We start from the raw sequence: 20,961 nt of genomic DNA, 5'->3' as shown, positions 1-20,961 counted from the left end.
TTCTTTCTTCTCGCTTCCACCTCCCCCCAACCACTAAGTAATAACTAATGGGTGGAAGTGGAACCAGTATACTGACCTCATCGACATTCTCAAATGCATTGATGACATCATAGGGCAAGCACGAGAGCAGATCGATCACAAACCAGGTCTTCAGGTAATTCATGCGAATCAGTTTGGGGTCAGAGATCACCTCTCCCGCCGGCCCCACGAAGGTCGTATGGAAATTGAGCACAATGTCGACCAAAAAAATGACATCTACAATGCTGTCAACTACTAGCCATGCCACGTTGTTCTGTTTGGTTTTAAAGGAGACATTGTAAGGAACCAAAATAGCAGTGTAGAAGGTTAAAATCAAGATGATCCAGTCCCAGGTGGTCTTGAAAACGCAATAATGCAAAATTATATGTGGCGGAGTCTTTGGTGCCTCTTGCTTGTACTGCGGGAGGATTTCAGAGCCGAGCTGCAATACCTGTAGTCACAGAGATTTCAGGAGAAAAGGAAAACATGCTTAATTTTTTCATGATATTTTTCCACACTGTAGATTCTCAAGCTCAGTACAATAGTTGATAAAAATATATGTCCATTAACTCCTTTTATCACCACAAAATGGTAAGCATGTCAAGATAAGTATTCCATTAAACAGATCAGCATGAAACTAAGAATAGTTATTTCTTTTAATACCATTACTTATTTTTTGACACTAAGTCTAATATGTGGGGTGTCCAAGACAGCTTCTTCAGTGATCCAAATAGACAAGACAGATAAATGATGGGCAAGAACAGGCAGGAAGGCAGTTGTAAACAGAAATCAATGGTAAAACCAGGAATAATACCATAACTTCTGAGTTGCAATCCAGCACTGGGATGACTGGACCACACTGTTTTGCAACACTGGCTATTTAACACTACACTGTGTCTGAAATAGGCTTATACTACAATCTGTCATGAATGAATGGGTCTTTCTTCCTCTTCTCTGGACTGTGCAGGTCCAAAGCCCGTGGATAATTATCATTAACCTCAATAAACTCATTTTGAACTTCAACTTTTCACTGAGAGCAGTTCAGTGTCTTAACTACTTGATGGTGCAGAATCCTAGAAGAATAGAGGACTTTCTGAACCTTAAGGATTCTAAGACCGTGGAGTCCAACCATTAACCTATTCTCCAACAAACCATGTCCCCAAGTGCCACATACACACACCTTTTGAACATTTCCAAGTATAGTGATTCCACCACTTCCCTGGGAAACCTGTTCCAATGCTTGACAACCCTTTCAGTGAAGAAAGTTTTCCTAATATCTACTCTAAACCTCCCCTGGTGCAACTCGAGGCTGTTTCCTCTGGTCCAGTCACTTGTTATCCAGGAGAAGAGAACAACCTCCCCCTCACTACAATCTTTTTCCAGGCAGTCCTAGAGAGCAATATGGTCCCTCCTGAGCCTCTTTTTCTCCAGGCTAAACAACCCCAGCTCCCTCAGCTGCTTCTCACCAAACTTGTTCTCTAGAGCTTTCACCACCTTTGTTGTCCTTCTTTGGACACGCTTCAGCACCTGAGCGTCCTTGCAGTGAGGGGCCCAAAACTGAACACAGTATTTGAGGTGACCTGTTGAGGTGTACCATCCAGTTATAATGCAGTTAGGTCTGAATTCAAAAATGCACTACTGCAAAAGATGATGTTTTAAACCCTGGACCTCAGGCTGAGCATATGCTGACACTGAGTGCTGTTTTGCATAACTGCAAGCTTGATCAACGCTGCCCATTTTCTGTCTGTTGTCTCTCCAGTTCTGCCCACTAGTGTGAAAACAGTATTATTATGTACTTAATTCTTGGGAAATAAAGTTTCTTCCACATACCTATGAACAAGAATGTGTTTGTTTATATCTATGGATATACATGAGGGTGAAATCAACATGAAGAAACTGTGTCCAAATAAAGACAAGCGAAATTTTAAAATTAAATTTACCCTGGATGAGTTATGGATGAAAACTGAAAGGAAGATGGAGGTTTGCTAGAGTGAAATGTGTTTGCTAGTACCAAACTCACAGGACCTGGGAAAAAAATTAGGAGCATGGTTCCTTTCTCACATTTATTTACACATAGTTCAGAGCAATAGGGAGCAGAGAAGGAAATTAAATGGCCATCTTTCTCAGGGAGAAGATCAGACAGCATAGCTATATTAGAAGGATGTCTTCCTTTCATGCTCCTTATCTTAGCTTTTTTAATGTCAATTATTTAGATATGGATTTTTATCTGCAGGCTTTTCTGAGTGCCTTTTTTTTTTTTCCTGAACTGGTGGGCTTTTTTCCAACAGTTAAAGCCAAAGGGGACAAAAGAAAACAATCAGCTACAAGAGTCCTATTTGGACAAAACAGTCCTAGATCAAATTCCCTGCTGCTTTGAACTTCACATAATGACTTAGTCTTGTACACAACAGGGGTCAGACACTGTCAGATCACAGTCCCTTGCACATGTGTAAATGACAGCGGGAATTGCAAGCCCACTGACTTTGAGTCCAGTATGTTCTCCTGAAGAGAATTAGCATGACCTGCTCAGAGAGACCTGCATGTTAGCACAGAGGCATCAACAGTTTGAACAAAAATTTTTAAAAATAAGAGGACCTAGTACTTTTGTTTCACTGAGTTTCTAGAATGACAGCAAAGAGGAAAAACGAACGTTTCCCCTGTGGACCAAACTAGGAGTCAGACATCTTCCCTGTAGTATTAAGTAGTCTGTGACTCCTGACCCTGATTCACGTAGTTCCTCCATATTACCAAAAAAAAAGAAAAAAAAAGCAAATAAAAAAAGTTGTCTTATGGTAAGAGGAGCTGGAAGCAGTACAAGACAGAAGTAACCTCTATTCTCTGCAGGAGGCACTGGCCAGTCCATTCAGTCCCCAGAAGTCATTGGTAGTGACTAGAAGATGCAGAGGTGAGGTATCGAGTTAGTATGTGTACACAGAGTGTTGCTGCCTTCAAGGCTTGTTTGCAATCCCAATGACAAATGTTAGGATGTCTTTTCTCAACAAAAGCTCTAGCCCAAGATCAATACTGCAAACATCTCCTGCGCTCCCTTTTGCACATCACAGCTGTACCTCAATCAGTGGGAAAGCAAAGAGCTACTACTGGCTTTTTTGAGGGTCTGCATGAGTAGCAGTTCTAAAATCCTAAGCCCAAAATATGCTGAAATATAGGCAAGGAGCGTCCTCTGCAATACTCACTCACTGGAATAACTGATTAGAAACCAAACATCTCTATCACATAGTAACATTTATCAGTCAGTTAACTAGATTTCAGTTCTAATGCTGAGATCTTACTACTGTGGGGAGATGGTACCACCTCATAAATGCAGGTTGAAAATATAATTGCTTGTTTTGCAATCACAGGCCTAATACAGGTTATTTTTTTTAGCCACTGTTATTATACGAATAAGTCAAATTTTTTGGTAACCACTCTAATCAGCACAGGAACCTCAACCAATAAACTCTGAAAAAAATATTTTATTTAGTTCTTGTCAGATTGGTTCTCATACATAAATTCATAAGTTCTAGACTGAGAATTGTATAATGCACTCCATTTTGGCCATTGCTGCTCTTTTTGTACTCCAAGAACTTGTGGAAATTTTGCATCAACCAAATTATAGGTATTGGAAAATGTGCTAATATATTCTTGCATACCCAGATAATAGGAAAAAGGCAAGAACAATCTTTTTGGCAATAAAGCAGGGTCTAAATTATGGCGTCCATTATTTTGCTGCAAATGAAAAAGAAATAAAGTCATGTCAGTGGAACTGCAGGGATGTAAGACTGAACTAAAAGCAGAAAAAAACAGACTTCTAGTTTCAACTCGTTAAGAAAATAAACAACTTTGCTACTTGGGTGTTTTAAAATGTAATCATCAAATGCAAAACACTCTCTCCTAGCTTGTTTGAGATTCAAGGGCTACGGCATAGAAAAATAAAAGGATTGACATCTTCTTTCTTTTCTATTTAGAAAGTAAATGTACTCTAAACTATCTGACTGGCTAGGGACCTTATCAATAAGTCTTTTGAACTTCTGTTACCACATTGGAGTCTCTACCAATGGCCATTTAAAGTGACCAGGGGCCATGGTTTTTACTGTCTACAGCAGAAGGATGTGCACCCGCACTGTGGGTGTGAATCTTGAATGGAGGGGCAGGGACAGGGTAGGAGCTGGGCATCAAGGAATTACATAGGGATATCAATCACTCACCAGGTGAAGAAAGCCACCTACAGCAAGCCTGAGGAACTTCCAGTCCTTTGCTAGGGCAGAGTGAAGATGACAAGTTCTAGCCCAGGCTCCCTCTCACTATATCACTTACATGCACCTTGTAAAACCACTCCACCTTGCTGGCATTGCTAGAGATGAACCTTCATTTCACAGTTTGGGATGGAAGAAGGGCACTGTCCCAGCTCACACTACGTCTCCCAGGAAAGGTAACTTGCTTTACAACCTAGCAAAGGTCTTGTAGCATCTGGGACTGCCAGACAAGACCTTTCAAAGGCAGCTAATTCCTCATTTCATAGAAGGAAGAGAACCATGCCTATAACAAAGCTTAATTATCTCAGAGAACGAGCATGTGCCTTTAGCACAAAGCACAACAAAGGAGCTCAGTACTGCACAGAAATCATGGAAGAAGGTCCACAGAGCTTCGTGCTAAAGATCTATGTTTTGTCAGGTCACTTGCACTGGAGGTTATAAGAGCTCCTTTCTACACTTTTCACACCAAGGGCCCCACATGGTCTATTTCTTCACCATCCTTCCAGAGACAAACACCACCCCGGATCATCTGGAGATTAAGAGCTATAAACTCCATTCTCTCTGCACCGTACAGCAAACCCAGGTAGATGCAAAGGGAAGTACCTTCTGCCCTGCTCCAAGGTGCTCCTGCTGCACTCCAGCCTCTAGAGAGAGCAGCGCCAACCTGAGACAGGTTTGCTGAAGTAGTGGTGCAGTTACCCCCCCATATGAACTAACTAGATTCAAACTGCTTGTAAAGATACTTCTCCTGGAGGGGAAAAAAAGAACCCCGAGAGATTAATATAATAGTAATTATGAAAAAAACGTACACAACTATATAAACCATTATGTTGAGTTTCCATCGATGTGCACTGGATAATTTCATTACTATAATTTTCAAAATAACTGAAACAGCCGTGGGTGCAGAAGAATTTTCACTATTATACAGTTTTATCATAGTAAAAAAAGTATTTTTTCAGAAAGTTATTAATGAAAGTATTATTTCAATTACTTATGATTCATCAGACAATACAGCTGTATTATCTGCATTTATTATTTGTGGTAATGATGCATGATGTTTTTAATAGCTCTCTAAAGCTGCAGAATTTTATTTCAAGAGCAGAAATGTTCCAGTTACATCATGGGTTTCACAAGGTTGTGGGGGGTTGGGGATTTTTTGTGGATTTTTTTAACATAGCAAAATTTAAAAAAAAAATCCTAAATTTGTTAAAAAATTGTGAATATATCCCGAGCCAGGACTCCCAAAAGTGCATCAACAAGTGGTTACAATGACTTATTTATTTTTAAGATTGCATGACTGGGGGGAAGGGGAAAAAGCCAACACATACACAAACAATCACTTATTTCCAGCTTAATCTCTCCTTTCTGTGTTTTCACTGCACATATTTGCTCTCTCTCACTCTCCTTTACTTTTGTTTTCACAGGCACCCACACAAATTGCTCCTAAGCTAAGGGCTAGGTGCTGAGCCTCAACTTGGAGTAGATTTTAATGGCAGTTTTAAGTTCCTGGTAAACAAGGTTTGAAAAAAAAAAAAAAGGCAAGAGTTCCATTATTAAACAGTGCTGCTAAGCACCTTTATAATTTTTCTGCTTTTATTTCTTATAACTATCGCACTTTTTTTACTTATGACACAATCTTGTTTATCCAGAACTGCCTGGTAAGTGTACAGAACACATCAGCGAAGACCATTGGTGCAGATGACACACATACTATGCAGTGACCAGGAAGAATCATTCCTACAATCAGCTTCTTGGTGATTAAGCCACAGAAATGTATTAATTACTTTACACTCTCATTGCAAAACGTGGCCTCAGAGTTACCTGACAACCCCGTGTTAACTGCATAATTTATTTAAGTAGTTTTCATATGACTGCTATTAGAGAAGTCAGGCTAAAAAAATCTATGCCTACTGGCAAAAGTCAAAGACTGAAGCTTCATAGACACTGCTTGTACTGCGCATGACCTGAGGATAAAACAAAGTAGTTTGTCACTAACACCTTTCATAAACTACTTAATAAAAAATAAAAAAAAAATAAGCTTTTGTGGCATGTTTCTGCTTCCTATTTGTACAACACCTTGCTGCACTCAGGTTTTAGGACACAACTGACTCCTCAGATATTCAAAAATATAAGTGATAAAGAACTAAGAGCAACACAGGTAATGTTCCAATAAATGAAGAGCCTTCTCATGCAAACAAGATTGATGTTAAATGTCATAATGAGTTGGAAAAGAAAAAGGATGAATTTTAATTTGAACTTAAAATTTCAAACAGACTACTGCAGGGATGAAGGGGGGAAAAAAAGAAAAAATATTTGAAAGTACAACAGGAAACAGTGGGAGATCCAATGTTCAATATTATGAAGAGATCTTTGCAGAATAAGAATCCTGCCACCCCATATATCTTCAAAGTAAGAAAAGTGGCCTTGTCTGTATGATTATCTGCACTCTGCTTTTCTCTAGTGTAGTTCTATTGACTGAAATGGAATTACAGGAGAAATTCAACAAGCTACCTAACATCACAGTTGAGGTTAACGTTCTTTATAAAATAATGACTGCAATATTCAGTCAGCAATTAAAGAAACTCATTTCAGACATGTAAACCATACATTTGCCCTTTATTATTTGTAATTAATCAATTCGCTGCGTCAGCTAGAATGCTTGCAAAGACTTGTTGAGCACATGGGCTTGCAAGAAATTTCAGTAACATGTAGTCACTGAGGTCCAGGCTGAGGTTCACTGAGCCAAACAGAATAACCTCAGACCCTTTGCCTTACATTCTACTGAATACATTTTAGCATGAACTAAAATTCAAGGGCAAACATCTAAAGAGACAACAGGATTATTTGATGCTAAGCCTTGAGTAAGATCAGGAGGGAGACTATTCCAAATTCCAGGACACTAAAGCAACCTCAGGGTGAACATGTGCTAGTCCCATGGTATCTATGTGAATGTCTGCCCCTCCCTTGTGCTAGGATGATCTATGTTATTTCTGTACTTCCAACTTCCATTCTTGAGTAGTTCTGTATTAAACACTGAATAGGTAAGCTCCAGGGTGGCAACTTCATCATTATCTGTGATAACAGTACAGCCTGGCCAGGATGTTTTTATTTTGCATAGAAACTGAAGTGTATACAGGCAAATCTAACAGAGTACTAACTATATGGAGACTTCATGGAACCCATCAATGCCTTACACCTCCAGCTACAGGGAAAGATCAAAAATTTTTGACAAGAGTCACAGCTGCTGCCATGGCTTTCACAGCAATAAGTAAAACAGGACTGACATGTTGTATTGGACAAGCTGTCATTAACACCATATATCAAGCCTTTCCCTAAGCTGTTTTTACACCAGGAGACCCTGCTACTGGCCCAGGAGACAGCTACAGGAAACTTGAGACAGTCTCTCCCCCTCGTGGTGAAAGCCTTCAAACCCTAAAGACTTCAAAGAGCCTTCTCTAACTGGAGTTTTTCTCAAAACTTTGAAAGACTACCTAAATCACAAGGTTTTGTTTTCCTGATCTGTCTGCAGCGTTACTTGTGGCATCTTACAGTTGTTCTGTCTGTAAAGCCAGTAACTCAAACATACATTTTAACCAGTTTGTAAAGCAGAGTTGGGATCCCACTAAAATGTAACCAGACATAAATTAATTCAGAGAACAATCATGTCAAGGATTCTCCAGAACTTCCTTGTGTATTAGCCTGAGTTTTTCTCACCTCAATTTTACATAAGTAAATAGTCCAAGATCCTACTAACGTTGAGATCCTCAGAAGAATAGAAACAAAGCAAGAATTATTTTAATAATACTGCCATTATAAGACTTTGATAAGATATGGAACACGACGCTGCAATTAGGTTACATGAAGTCTTTTGGACCTCTATTTCCATTCCAGTGTCATGGAATATGTTTCACAGCACATGCACCATATTCTGAGCTCCCAAGCTTGCCACCAGCCTTTGGATTCCCAGGTCAAGGGGGACACAGTGCTTGGCTCACACACAGACAACATACCCAAAAAGGCTAAAAACATTTCTTTACAGCTGCTCAGGGAAATAAAACATTACCTCAGCAAGTCTCGAATGCTTGTGAACATTCTCTCCTTTCTGGACACTCGGAGCAAGCTGCTGCAGGACACCTCGGCTGCTCGTGAGGGCACGGGTCAAGCGAGCAAACTTCCCCCAACCTGCAAGAAAATGTGCAAGATTATACACATTACCCCAAAAAAGCTGCAAGGGTACCATATAAAACCTCTTATAACTAAGGGGGGGGGAAGGTGAAGTTCAAACAGAGCAATCTGCTTTAATACTGACCACAAGGGACTATAATTTAAGCAAGTACCAGATAAAAGCAAGTCACAAAATAGGTGTCAGCATGGTACTGTAATAAAACCCATTACTGCAGTGGCTTTGTATTCAATGGCTCTACAAGAGTGCTGTTACATGAACTGCATATTTTGCAAGGATAAGTGTCCACTATACAATAATCTTCTATTAAATCCAATCACCAGATTTGGATCTCTCAGCACCGCAGAAGACACTCCAGACTAATCAAGATGTAAGACTAGAGGAACACAGAATGAAAATTACAGTTGCCTGTAACAGAAGTGAATCTGACCTCAGATGCATCAAGCATAGATCTGGCATAAGCAGAGAAATATACAAAAGATAATAAAAAGCAGAGCAGAAAAGCAAAACAAAAGGGGAATATACTAATAGATTTTCTCAAACTCTAATAAAACATTTAGCAGCTTCTCTCAGAGAAGTCATATGCTGAATTTTAATTCACAATATTTTTTACAGTGATTTCAAATACCCCTCAAAATAGAAGACTTTGAACAACAGTCACAAGAGCTAGCTACAACTATAATCTTTATGGGTAGTACTTTGCCATAACAGAAAGTCAGGCAGAGTACACATCTGGATATTTTTGGTACCCTGAAAGGAAAACATTGGTGCATTTAGTCCCAATCTTGAAAAATGTTAGCACCACCTGGGAACTGTTGAGCAGTCTCATCTCCTACTCCACCTAAGGATGCTCAGCACTTTGAAGACTCAGTTTATAATAAGAACCTGGTTCCGGTAAAAGTTCCCTCTACAGCTCTCTTGTAGACCCCTTTTGTGTACTGAAAAATGCTGTAAGTTCTCCTTGGAATCTTCTTCTCTCCAGGCTGAACAACCATAAGTTTCTCAGCCTGCCTGCACAGTAGAGGTGCTCCATCTCTCTGAGCATATTTGTGACCCTCCTCTGGACTCACTCAACAAGTCCACGTCCTTGTTATGTTGAGGGCCTTGGAGATGAATGCAGTACTCCAGGAGGGGTCACATAAGGTTGGAATACAGCAGGAGAATCATATCTCTCGGACTTGCTGGCCACAGTGCTTTTGACACATCCCAGGATACAGTTGGCTTTAGGAGTTTCAAGTGCACATCACCCAGTCATGTCAAGCCTCTCATCCACCAACATCCCCAAATCCTTCTCTGCAGGGGTGCTCTCAATCCAGCTTGTATTTGTGCTTAGGATTGCCGCGACCCAGGTGGGGAACTGCGCAGCTGGCCAGACCAGCGGGGCCCGAGGGGGCTGTGGTCCAAGAGGACATAAGCAATCCGCCCGCTCTCCAGTCCCGGCGAGGGAGGGCTGCCGGGGGAGCGGGCGGTCCGGCGGTGCGCCGGCCCCGGCGCTGGCCGTGGTGCTGAACCAGGACGAACGGGGCTTGTTTTCAAACGGCAGCGCCAGCGACGAACACAACAGACCACAGTTCCAGCTTCACACAGGAGCTCGAAATCTGCCTTCCTTGCCAGACATAAAATATTTATAATTCCAGATAAACATAGACAGTTCCTTTTACTAAGTCAAACCAGGCTGATGGGTAGGGTATTTTTCAGGAAGATTCAAAGTTTGGTTCAAAACCCAAGGACAAACTTTCAGTGTGCATTTTCTTCCTAACATTGAATGTTCTAAGATTTGGGCTATTCAGACATAAATAGAGATATGAGGAAAAGGAAGCACCTCACTTGAGCTTTCTTGCAAAAAAGCACTGTCAGACAACTCTGTGACATGATTTGTCGCTATGAGTGCTGAGCACCTTTGTGTACCTGCCCTTCTTCCCTTCTCCTTTTGAAAGGCTCAGCTTAACCCATTCTTTTCTCCCCAGCATTCCCTATAAGCATCTCATCTACCCTACATGCTGGAAATCTCACTTGTGGGTGCTTAAATGGTGCACAAAGGAATTGTTCTCATGAACATTAGATCTCTCACCCTATACTCCAAATCTGATCTGAAAACAATACAACTGAAAACAAGAAACTGTGTCAAGAGGCAAAGCTTTGTAGCTTGGCTTTTTAAACCAGTGCTGATACGAAAATGGCAGGCTGGGAGAACATACCCAAACCCTCCTCTATACAACACATGGGAGCCCAGGCTGGAGTGGTGCATGCACCTGTGCAACGTTATGCCTAAAACCAGGCACTGAATCAACATGCAAATGTCCTAGCTGTATGAATATCATCTTTAGAACAGAAGGCTCTCCTCCTTGTACTGACTTTTGGGTTGTCTGTGTTTCTTTATTTGTTTGCTTTTTTGTGAAAGAAAAAGACAAAAGTGTGGGAAATTCAACACCAAAATAGAATAGACCAGTAGACTGTGGAGAACGAAAATGAAAATGAGAGAGAATGCCAGTACTAATATTATTGAATGATAATTTCTTCTGAAAAGAGAGCAGTTGAATTTATTCCAATTTTTCCTCTAGAATCCTAGGGACAGATGCAGCCTACAGCAAGTCAGATATTTATCCAGTAAAGACAGGTCCAGTAATGCACTTAAACCACATGACTGAACATAAACACTAAATTTTAAGGGTCATGGATCTATCCAAGACAAGAAACAAAGTTACAGAATGGTGTAGGAATAGAGTGGTGTCAGTCATGCTAGAACAGAGGGACCAGATGATAGGGATTATTCTCATTCAACACAAGCAGTTGGTATATCCTTACATCCATTCTTTTCCTCCAGAAAAAGAGAAAATATAAATTAAATTGAAATCTACTGAGACTACGTGATTCTAATATAGGCATATATATTCCTCAAACAAGGTAAGAGTTCACACAGTAGAGAAGTCAGCTTGGAATTCAAGAAGCAAACATAAAGCTAAATACCAGCTCCATGGTTGTGCTTGCCTGTGCCCGTCTTTGATTCTAACTCAATTTTATCATTGTTTGGTCTCCTTTTTCAGTTCTGCAGAAAATATCATTCAGGGACAAAACAATAACATGGCACTAAAACACCTTCGGCTTCAAAAGGATGAAGAAAGAGCCTTCGAGATTAACACCACTGATTTCAGCGCTCCTGCATTCCATGATGCTCCTTCAGTTTTCCACCATTTCTTTGCAAAAAGCTGAATAGAAATTGCTTCTGAAAACACCCAAGACAAGATGCCCACAAGGAGGACAAAAGCTTTGTTTCGTGGGGAAATATGGCATTGAAACGTACTTCTGTGATGTGATATTTAACTCAAACCTTTTATTCATTCAAGGATGAAGCTTTATTTAACAATGGTCTCAAGCTGAAGAAACCAATTTTTTGTACTTTGAGGTGAGCATGATCTGTTGATACTCAACCACAACAACATTTATTATTTATTTGTAGGTAATTTGTTTCCTACAGCTCTCCTCAGTTTGATCACGATGACTCGTAAATTTAAACATTAGGAACTGTAGCAGTTGCAGAACGCTTGTTATCAAGTTGCTGATCCGTGACTTACACAACACCTGGAATTAGAAAAAGGAGCCACTCCCTGCTAGAGAACAAGCTTGTTTGTCCACAGGTCTATTGTTCACACGACTGTGTAAACGTGAGAAAAGCAGAATTCCAGCAGTTCTTGCCTCCAATCAAACCACCTTTGTATTCTTGCACATCAAAGATCCCTGCTTACATCCATCATGCTTCTCTGCAGTGATCCTTCCCTTTGAAACCTCATGACTAACACTGTATTATTTTTCCATCTGGACTGGGAAAGCATACCAAAGTTTTTTAATATACTCACCACTTCCCTTTCATTTGTTTCCTTTTTTAAGAAAACATTTCATCCAGATGAAAGCAGAGTATAACTTAATCAAAATATTTCAAACACTGGCTCTGTTCATATAAATACATCTTTAAAAACAGAACAAAAAATTAGACAGCAACAAAAAACCCACATACACACACACACACACAAAACAGAAACAAAAAGGGAAAATAAAAAGGAAATGTGGATTTTCCCCTGAATTAAGATGAAGGAGGCAATCAAAATATTTTTTTGGTGCGCAGCCCTGCTTGTTATGCAAAGGACAGCTTAGCTGCAAAATGAAATAAAGCATTTTCTGCAGAGGAGATAGCAACTGATAATTGCTACAAAGCACAGGAGGCTACAGTATCTAGGAGGCTAATAACCATTCTCCTATATGATTCAGTGATGTTTAATTTTATCACCTTTTTGTATAAATACAAAGTATCAAAAGCAAAAATGAGGATCCAAAGCATCATTTCAAAAGTTTTATAAGGCAGCATAGATGCATCTGAATATGTTCCCATTGTATTCATACATTCAAAACCTGTTCAGGCAAACTTCTTATGAGCTACTTGGAGGGCAAACACAGATTCTATCTGCCTTCAAACATAGTTGTTTTCACAAAGTGATGCATTTCACTTTCTACACTATTCTCAAACATCTAACATTGGTTTGTTAGATCTCAAACCAAGAAAGACATATACAGACAAAATGCATTAATTCTAAATACAGCATATTACTCTAAAATTAAGCTAAGAAGGTGACCTACCACTTGACAAGCCAAATTTAGCCATGATATAGCTCGATTTTGCCTACTTCTATTCAAGTAAACCTAGTTTCCCTGATTTTTGAAAGGGGCAAGCACACAGGAAAGAGTGGAAAGAGGTTGTTTAAAAATATTATGTCATCCACATCACGGGCACACTATTTTTAAGTAGTTTTATTTAGAATGCACTATTTTTAAAGCTGCTGCATTTAAAAGCAAGCTTACTTACTTTCCATGGCAGTCATAAAATAAACATCTTGTAAATTATCTGAATCAATCAACAGAGACTACAATAAGAAGTCTACCCTTTACATGACTTTGTTTCATCTATTCCAACGTCTAATATTATTAATAAATTAAAAAATAATTAAGATGAAAAACAGTACTGGGACCTTCTATCTCTGAGTCACCTTCAGATAAAAGATGCTTGTTAATTTTTGTGTAGCAAACACCTGCGATTAGAGCTCCACACTTCTCAATCAAAAAGTCTCTACATCATTTGCAGCTGAACAATCAGGCTTAAAATTGCCAGCAGGTGATAGAAAACTAATATATTGCAGATAAGCAGGTTTAGTCTGACAGATTATTTACTCTTTAAATTGATCATGTTCTTGTACTACATAAAGTTTTTCTCTACATAGACATAAAGGCATTGATTATGAAAAACATTAATACTTTATGCCACTATAAAATTGTGCAAATAGCACATATGTTAATAAAATATTTGCTTCTACAGGCAGCCTATTACGTATTGAGTGGTCATATGCATAGAAAACTAACTTCACATATAAACTTGGTAAAAGTGATAAAAGCTGATTGAAGGTGAAAGAAGGGAAAATAATTGTTTTAGCAATTGGTTTTCAATTGTTTCACTTAAACAATCACTAAGTTCACAGTTTTAATTTTTCAGATTGAGAGCTCCTTTGAAAATTGTTCTTTCAAAACCAAGCTACAAAATTCCTGTGTAATGTTGAATATAGCACAAAGAATATGCCCTCTTCAAAGCTCACCTGTTAAAATAATGATTCTTAGAAGAAGCTAATACAGTTTTACCTTTTTTAAATCTTCCAAAAAGGTTTTTCCACTCTATAAATTTTAGAACCTACTACAGACAACTGTCTGACACTTCATAAGTACCTTTCCCCCTCCTCCCTTCACAATATACAACTGCACAATGAGATCTAATATTAAAGTCATGGATATGCATGTAAACTTCTGTTTGACTATTTGACCAATCAGCTCTTCCAAGAAATTGATTATTTAGCCATCAAATAACTGATACAGTATCACCTTAAATGCACACAACAAAATTTCAAAGCTAGCCTACAGCAAGTAACTTAGAGAAGAAAGGTATAGGGGTTAAATTAAGGATGAAAACAGAAAGTGCAGTTTCATTTATATCATGCCTAATCTATGTATACAGTGACAGAGAACTCCCTATCAGCATGAAACTGCTGGAACTTTATTAATTTTAGGAGATCCAAAAATTATATTTGGAAGACTCATCTAGTGCACAAGCCCTTCTGTACATAAGGAGATAGCTCAGGGAAGAAGTACAGAGCTGTGAATCAGTGGCCTCTAAATATCCAGTTCTTCTGTCTGTAACCTTTGTTAGTCGCTCTACCAGTTTCCATGGGCTAGAGGAAGAAATTTTGCTTATCATTAACTCCTCTGCAACTCCTCACTTTTATGTAGGTTTAGTGCTTATATTACTGTAGATATGCAATTGCTGAGAATTACCATGATCACTGCAACAACAGCATGATTTCAAGATCCAATGAGATTTTAAAAAATAAAATAAAATTAGCATTCTCTTTCTGCAACATACTTCTCTTGAAAACAAAAAAGTTACAGTGTTCTTTGTGTCAAAAGCGAAGGACAAACTGGCTACCTCTACCGCATTAAGGAACTCCTGTGAAAGCAAAGAGAAAAGACAGCTACCACTCCTGACTGGAAGTCCTGCTTATCAACTAAGTGAAACAAAGGTCTTCACTACCAGCAAACAAATGAAAGCCAGCTTGTCAGTCCTTACTGGGATACAGTGAAGACCACTAGGCAAGGAAAAAATACTGTAGACCCAAAGTTTCTGATAAGGTAAGTTTTTTACTTTTATTAAAGCAATAAAAGCCCAAACAAATAGCATTAAAACGAGAAAAAAAACTACCCACATAGCCTGGGAGAGGGTATGTTTGTCAAGGTTGTACTTCCTTTTTCATGGTAACAGGTGTTTCCACTTTGAGAAACTATGTTTTTAAAGAATAACATTTTTAAAACAAATGTAAATCAGTTCATCTTCACAGTAAGTTTCCTGTTTAATTTAATACTACAAATATTATTAAATACTACAAAAATGCAAACAACAGAAGGACACGAGTCTCTGTAATGCTTCTTATGAGTACAAAAGGTCTATTTCTGACAGGATTTGAACCTGAGTGCAAGTTTATGCTGCTGTCACAGCTGAGTTTGCTTCCAGGTTTCCAGGCTGTAACTCAGTGAAGGGTTAACAGCAGAACACCGCAATGCTACTTCACGCACCAGGACAGCTTAAACCTGACTCAACTCAAGATGAATCTCTTCACATAGGTTAAAGGGAACTAGTCCAGAAGTTCAATATAAGGAATCCCACAATAATGGCAAGAAACATCAAGCCAGGCAGAATGAAATTATTCAGATCTTTGCCAGACTCCGCCAGGGTTAATTCCTCAGTTTTTGCGTACAGTTTCATGCACAATTTGTACGGAGCTGTTTAGCAACATTATGAATCCCTGAAGGCTAAGCTGGACTGGGGGTTAATAATGTATTTAAGAGGAAGAGCAGTACCTATTTACTAAATAAAACGTGCTTTCTGAAGCACTTGGGAGTTTCATTAGCAATGACCCTTTCCAGGGCAGGCCAGAGCCAATTCGCTTAAGAAACCAGCAACCATTCCTTGCACAAATGCTGTCCCTAGTGGCACGGCTACAAGCTATTGTAACATTTAATTCTTTGGATTTGGTATTTAAAGGACTTCAGCTCTTTCAAGACCAGGGCAAACAAACAAAAGCATCATAAATACATAATTGTGAAAAAGACCAACCTTTACATGAATCATCCTCAATGGGCTGCTTGAAAGCTGTTATGTCATTGAAAGTGCAAAGAAATAAAACCACTTTATCCTGCTCATTTCGAATTGGAGCAATTTTCACAAAGAACCAGACAGGTGTTCCTGGAAACAAACATATCAAAATGTTAGTCAATGGTAGGCAGAACAGTAAATGTGCTAGTTTAGATATTTACATCTCATATTAGCCATCTGTAAGTGTTACTTTAATGTTGGGGTTTTTGCAAACACCTATTAGGAATAATGAGAAAGCAGCTGACAAGAGTGTTATTTAAGTTCTCTGCTCTGCCTCTGATTAGCTTTTAATCCTCAGCAGTCGCTCATCTTTCTGAACTTCACCTACAAAGTGAATATTTGAATTTATGAACTGTCTTGTGATCTCCTGAAGGAAGAGTTCCATGTATGTGTAAAGGGTGCACACAACAGAATGTTGCTGGTTATGTAAAGGACTTGAGAACAGACCAACTGTGCCTAGACCATGACCACAATACACAGTCTCAACCCTAGAGGAAGTGGTAGTCTTAGACTTCTCTGTAAACACAGAGCACCATGCCCTCACAACTATACCAGCTTATGTCTACCTTCAAGAGTCAGGTTCCGGGACCTCTGGTCTCGTCTGCAAATCCCCCCATGCAAGGGAAACCCTTTCCAAGCTGCCTTCCAGCTTGCCTTGTCATAAGCCTGCTCACAATCACTAGCACGAAGCAAGACTTCAAGGAATTCAGAAGAGAACAAGCCATCAGGACCAGACCATGAGCTGTGGATGGGATCAAGCTGTACTCCATAAAACTGTACTTTTCTAATTACTGCAGTAGATGAACTACTAATGAAAATTGCTTGAGAGTTCAAAGCCTGCACATCACAGAAAAAGATGATCCCACATTATGACCCTTCAGATGCTGCTGTCAATGTTCCTTGACATCTATCCACGCAGATCACCTTGAGCAGAAAATCTGTCAGTCAGCCCTGCCTTTTTACATTTCTGGCAGTTTTACTGAGACTGCTGAGAAGACCCTTGTGGAGGATCGTGGACCAGAGCAGAACTTAAAGGGTTACCAAAGCAGAGGACATTGCCAGAACAGAAAAGAATGTCGTAGAAGGTGGGAGGAAGTGTCTACAATGTGCGTGGAGCCAAAGGTCGCGTGACCCAGAATAAGAAGATGATTGAAGAAAAGAAAAAGCATGTTGAAAGCTGATAGGTGTAAAGATGGACATTAGTTGTTGATAGGTAGAAATATGCATACTGTAATTTTATAGGGCCAAGTATTGCTTGTTGATAGGTTAAAGATGAAACTAGTTCTTCTATAAATAGAGGCCTGAAATAAATAATAAATTATTCTCTTGCTGACCAGCAAGGGTATCCATGTCCCAGTTGCTACAGACCCTAATGGTAGCAATGAAGTTCCATGTAACAAGACAGTGTCCACCACTCGTTTCACAGGACTCACCACATTGATTTCAGTGATACTTGAGCATAAGCTGATTAGAGGACTCAGAACAAAGCACTTGGTTCCTGTATGTCATAACATGGCCTCCCTGAAGGCACCATTTTTAAGTCTGCAGTCTTAATTTTAGACATAAAAAGATGACTTCTCCAACTGTGAGGTACATGGCAATAGGGAGACTCCAGACCCAGGTCTTCAGGGAACTTGTACATGAGTTTTCAGACTGTCCCTACACCTTCAGTGATGATGAAGAAAACTCATAATTGGTTTTGCAGGCACAAGAAGTAAGAACCAAAGACAGGATTTAGACTTGCTTGCCATGAGCAACATTTTGCTTTTGTGTCCCTTGTAAGCTATGTTTGGAGAGAAGGATCTACACAGCAGAGGCCAAAATAACATCAGCATCAGCAGGATTTTGAAAATCTGGGAAAGCCAGAACAAAGAGCACCATGTAATTTTCGTCACACATGCGGCAAAGTCTATTTTAGAAAGGGTGGTCTTAGAAGACTATTTCTTTTCTTTCTCAGTCACAGGACCCTCCTCTATGCTAGTGATCAGATTCTCTTTCACCTCAATTGCTCAGTATTTTAACATGCACACTACATGGTATATTCCATGCAGTAGTTTTTAATAACAAGGGCCACTTGCGCTTCCTGACTGTCAAAGGGTCACAAAGAAACCTCAGGTATTTCACAAGTTACTGTTCAGCAAAGCAAGCAAAGGCAGCTTTTTTTCCAACTATGTTAATATAACACAGGTTGTTGCTTCCAGTGTCTCACCTGGTTGTTTCTCAGCCTCAGTGCTGAGCAATCTTTTCTGGCTACAGAAAGACAGGGCACCTCCAAAACCCATGGACAACTTCCATAAATGAAGTTCAATTCCTAAGGCTCCCACTGTGCCTGCATAGCACAGGCAGTTTCAAACTCTGGCTGAGATTCCATGCCATATGTACAGCTACCTCTATAAACAGCAGGGTATATGATGCATGGAGGCCTCTGCTCAACAAGCAGAGAAATCCAGATGGAATCACTGGTGGCCATTTCTGAAGCATGCCTGCATGTCAGAAAGTATTCAAGGGTCAATATATCATTTTTTTTAAGAGTTAACATTCCTGAAAAACCCCTTCTGATAAACTATCAGCAAACAAAAATGCAAAGTGCAAAAAAAGATTCAGGAAAGTAACTGTGCCAGTAAAATCATCACTAACTCGCTAATGAGCTTAGAAGACACTGCCACAAAGCAGCCAACAGCAATTTTCTAGACAGCAACAGCCCTTTTTCACAAGCTCCTAAAATTGCCTATCCCAATTTCTTCTTGCCTACTTGTTTTTCCCATCTTCACATGTGAACTACTCTGAGGCTGATCAAATCTGTCCTGCTTTTACACAGACTCCTTGGTGACTAATTGCTTTTCATTTTACCCACTTCACTCTTCACTAACACTGCAACTCTTTAATTAGCCAAGATCTCCATCTACAGCCTTCCTTTTTGATCTCTATCCACATGCACTTACTTTTTTTGATTAGGGATTTTTTTGCCCCTCCCCAAAACCACTTTGTATTGTTTTGTTCACAGTATTAACCTTCATAGCATTGAAGCTGAATTACATATTCAGCTTCATCTCTGCCTCTCACAGCTATAAAAACTTACTACTGCACTTTTGAAGACGTTATACACAACAAAGAAACAGAAAGGATGCAATTCACCCTCTTATTCTGGCTATTTGCCAGATGCATGGTGTCATTTTGTCTTTATGACTATGCTATAGGATGCTGTTGCAAGTTTTTTCTAACATGTTCTGAATGTAGACTTTTCCCGATAACCTCTTAAAGGCTGCTGCAGGGTAAGGAGATTTTATCAGCAGGGTTCTTACTTTCTAACTCTCCTGACTCCCACTCCTGTGCTGCATTGTTTATAATAATAAGGAAAACAGAACACTTTTTCATCTAGAGCCAAGTGTAGAACTCAGTGTTGTGCCCCACAGGCTGAAAGAAAGAGCCAGATATCCTTGACAGCTCAAAGTAGATGTGTTTGCTGAATTACACTATTTGGGTACCCTTATAATTTCCAGAGTGCCACAAACAGGGCAGAATGTAAAATCAAGGTGGCATGCACGGTCTCCGTGAATCATCTTCCGGTTTGGATCTACACAGTAATACTGCAACAGCAGAAATAAGTAGATGGAAAATTCTGCCAGGCCATGTATCTGCCTCCACAACATCGTATTTTCCCTGTAGTGTATTCCCTAACATCTTGTCAATCTATTTTGTGAATAGGAGACAAGTGGATACAAATATACAGTCATGAGGTGAGTGCTCACAGTGCTGGATTACATGAGCTTTCCATAGTGCTCCGCAACCAGGAGATCTTTCAGAGCAGAACTGGGATCTGAACTGTGGGAACACACTGAAAGACTCAGCCAAGATGTGGCCATGCTCAGGTTTTTTCCTGCATACTGGTTTAATTATCACAAAAATTTTACTTTTTAAACATTAAACAGTTTATTTAACTACTAAACAGGAAAGCTTAAAGTATAAACTACTTATAAATCAGGTCGGAAACTAGAATTTCAATGTCCTACAGGCAGCCCTCATGCTCTTGGTGTCAAAGCCAATGTCCCTGCTCAGCCAGATAACCACTACTGGCAAGAGGCACAAACAAGGCCATTTTAATGAAAAATGTCATTTTCAGATTCAGCCTATAGGTTATTCAGGCAGTGGAACTGCAGCATGTTCCAGAGCTCTCACAGTAAAACAAGAGTAACTTCCCAGTTTGCATTGATGTACAGCCACACAGAAAGTGTTTACCAGTGTTTCCAACAATACATCTACTTCCATTTACATTTTGTGTTTAGTCCTGGCAACCTCTTTCACTGGTAAAGTTCAGCAATAATACCAGTGCACAAACAAAGAAGTAAACACTCATGAGCTACATTGGCTTCTGTTAGATTTGGAATCAACAGTGAAAGAATCCAGAGTTTGTCTAATGGCATAAGACCAATCATGCTAGAAAAGGGAACGTCACTTCAAAGCTGCAGGAGAAGCAGTATGAAGAACTGGGAAGAAATAAAAATCTACAGTCAATGTCTGACAGTAGCCATAGGACCAGCCTGGCTCGTGGTGCCAAAGTTATGTAGCTAATTCCAGAATTAACAGGTGTAGCTCTTAATAGTCTTCACTGGCCCGAGCACAGTACTTACAGTGCCTTAAAGGCAAGACAATTTTAAGGGCTGTGATTCAAGTCCCAAGTCTTCTCCAGACTAAAACACAGTAAATGTCTGCACACCTTTCAATTTGCCACCTGTAACATAAATACTACCGTCTCTTCCCTAACCCCA

The 20,961-nt window shown here is 39.6% G+C and overlaps 1 protein-coding gene across 3 annotated transcripts in view; it reads right to left on the bottom strand.

Moving 5' to 3' along the window:
* KCNH1 (potassium voltage-gated channel subfamily H member 1) overlaps positions 1–20,961 on the bottom strand; it is a 185,262-nt gene that overhangs the window by 146,020 nt on the left and 18,281 nt on the right. For all 3 annotated transcript variants that reach the window (XR_004356274.1, XR_004356275.1, XM_032683850.1), the window contains exons 4-6: positions 16,157–16,285; positions 8,335–8,453; positions 77–469 (exon numbers count right to left, since the gene is read on the bottom strand). Coding sequence is in view for 1 of the 3 variants with exons in the window: in XM_032683850.1 (XP_032539741.1) it covers positions 77–469; positions 8,335–8,453; positions 16,157–16,285 (641 nt within the window). In the remaining 2 variants the exon portion in view is untranslated. The remainder of the gene's footprint in view (positions 1–76; positions 470–8,334; positions 8,454–16,156; positions 16,286–20,961) is intronic.

Source organism: Chiroxiphia lanceolata, chromosome 3, assembly GCF_009829145.1.
Source record: "Chiroxiphia lanceolata isolate bChiLan1 chromosome 3, bChiLan1.pri, whole genome shotgun sequence".
In the NCBI taxonomy this organism is placed as follows: Eukaryota; Metazoa; Chordata; class Aves; order Passeriformes; family Pipridae; genus Chiroxiphia; species Chiroxiphia lanceolata.
This window is presented reverse-complemented; position numbering and strand designations above follow the sequence as displayed.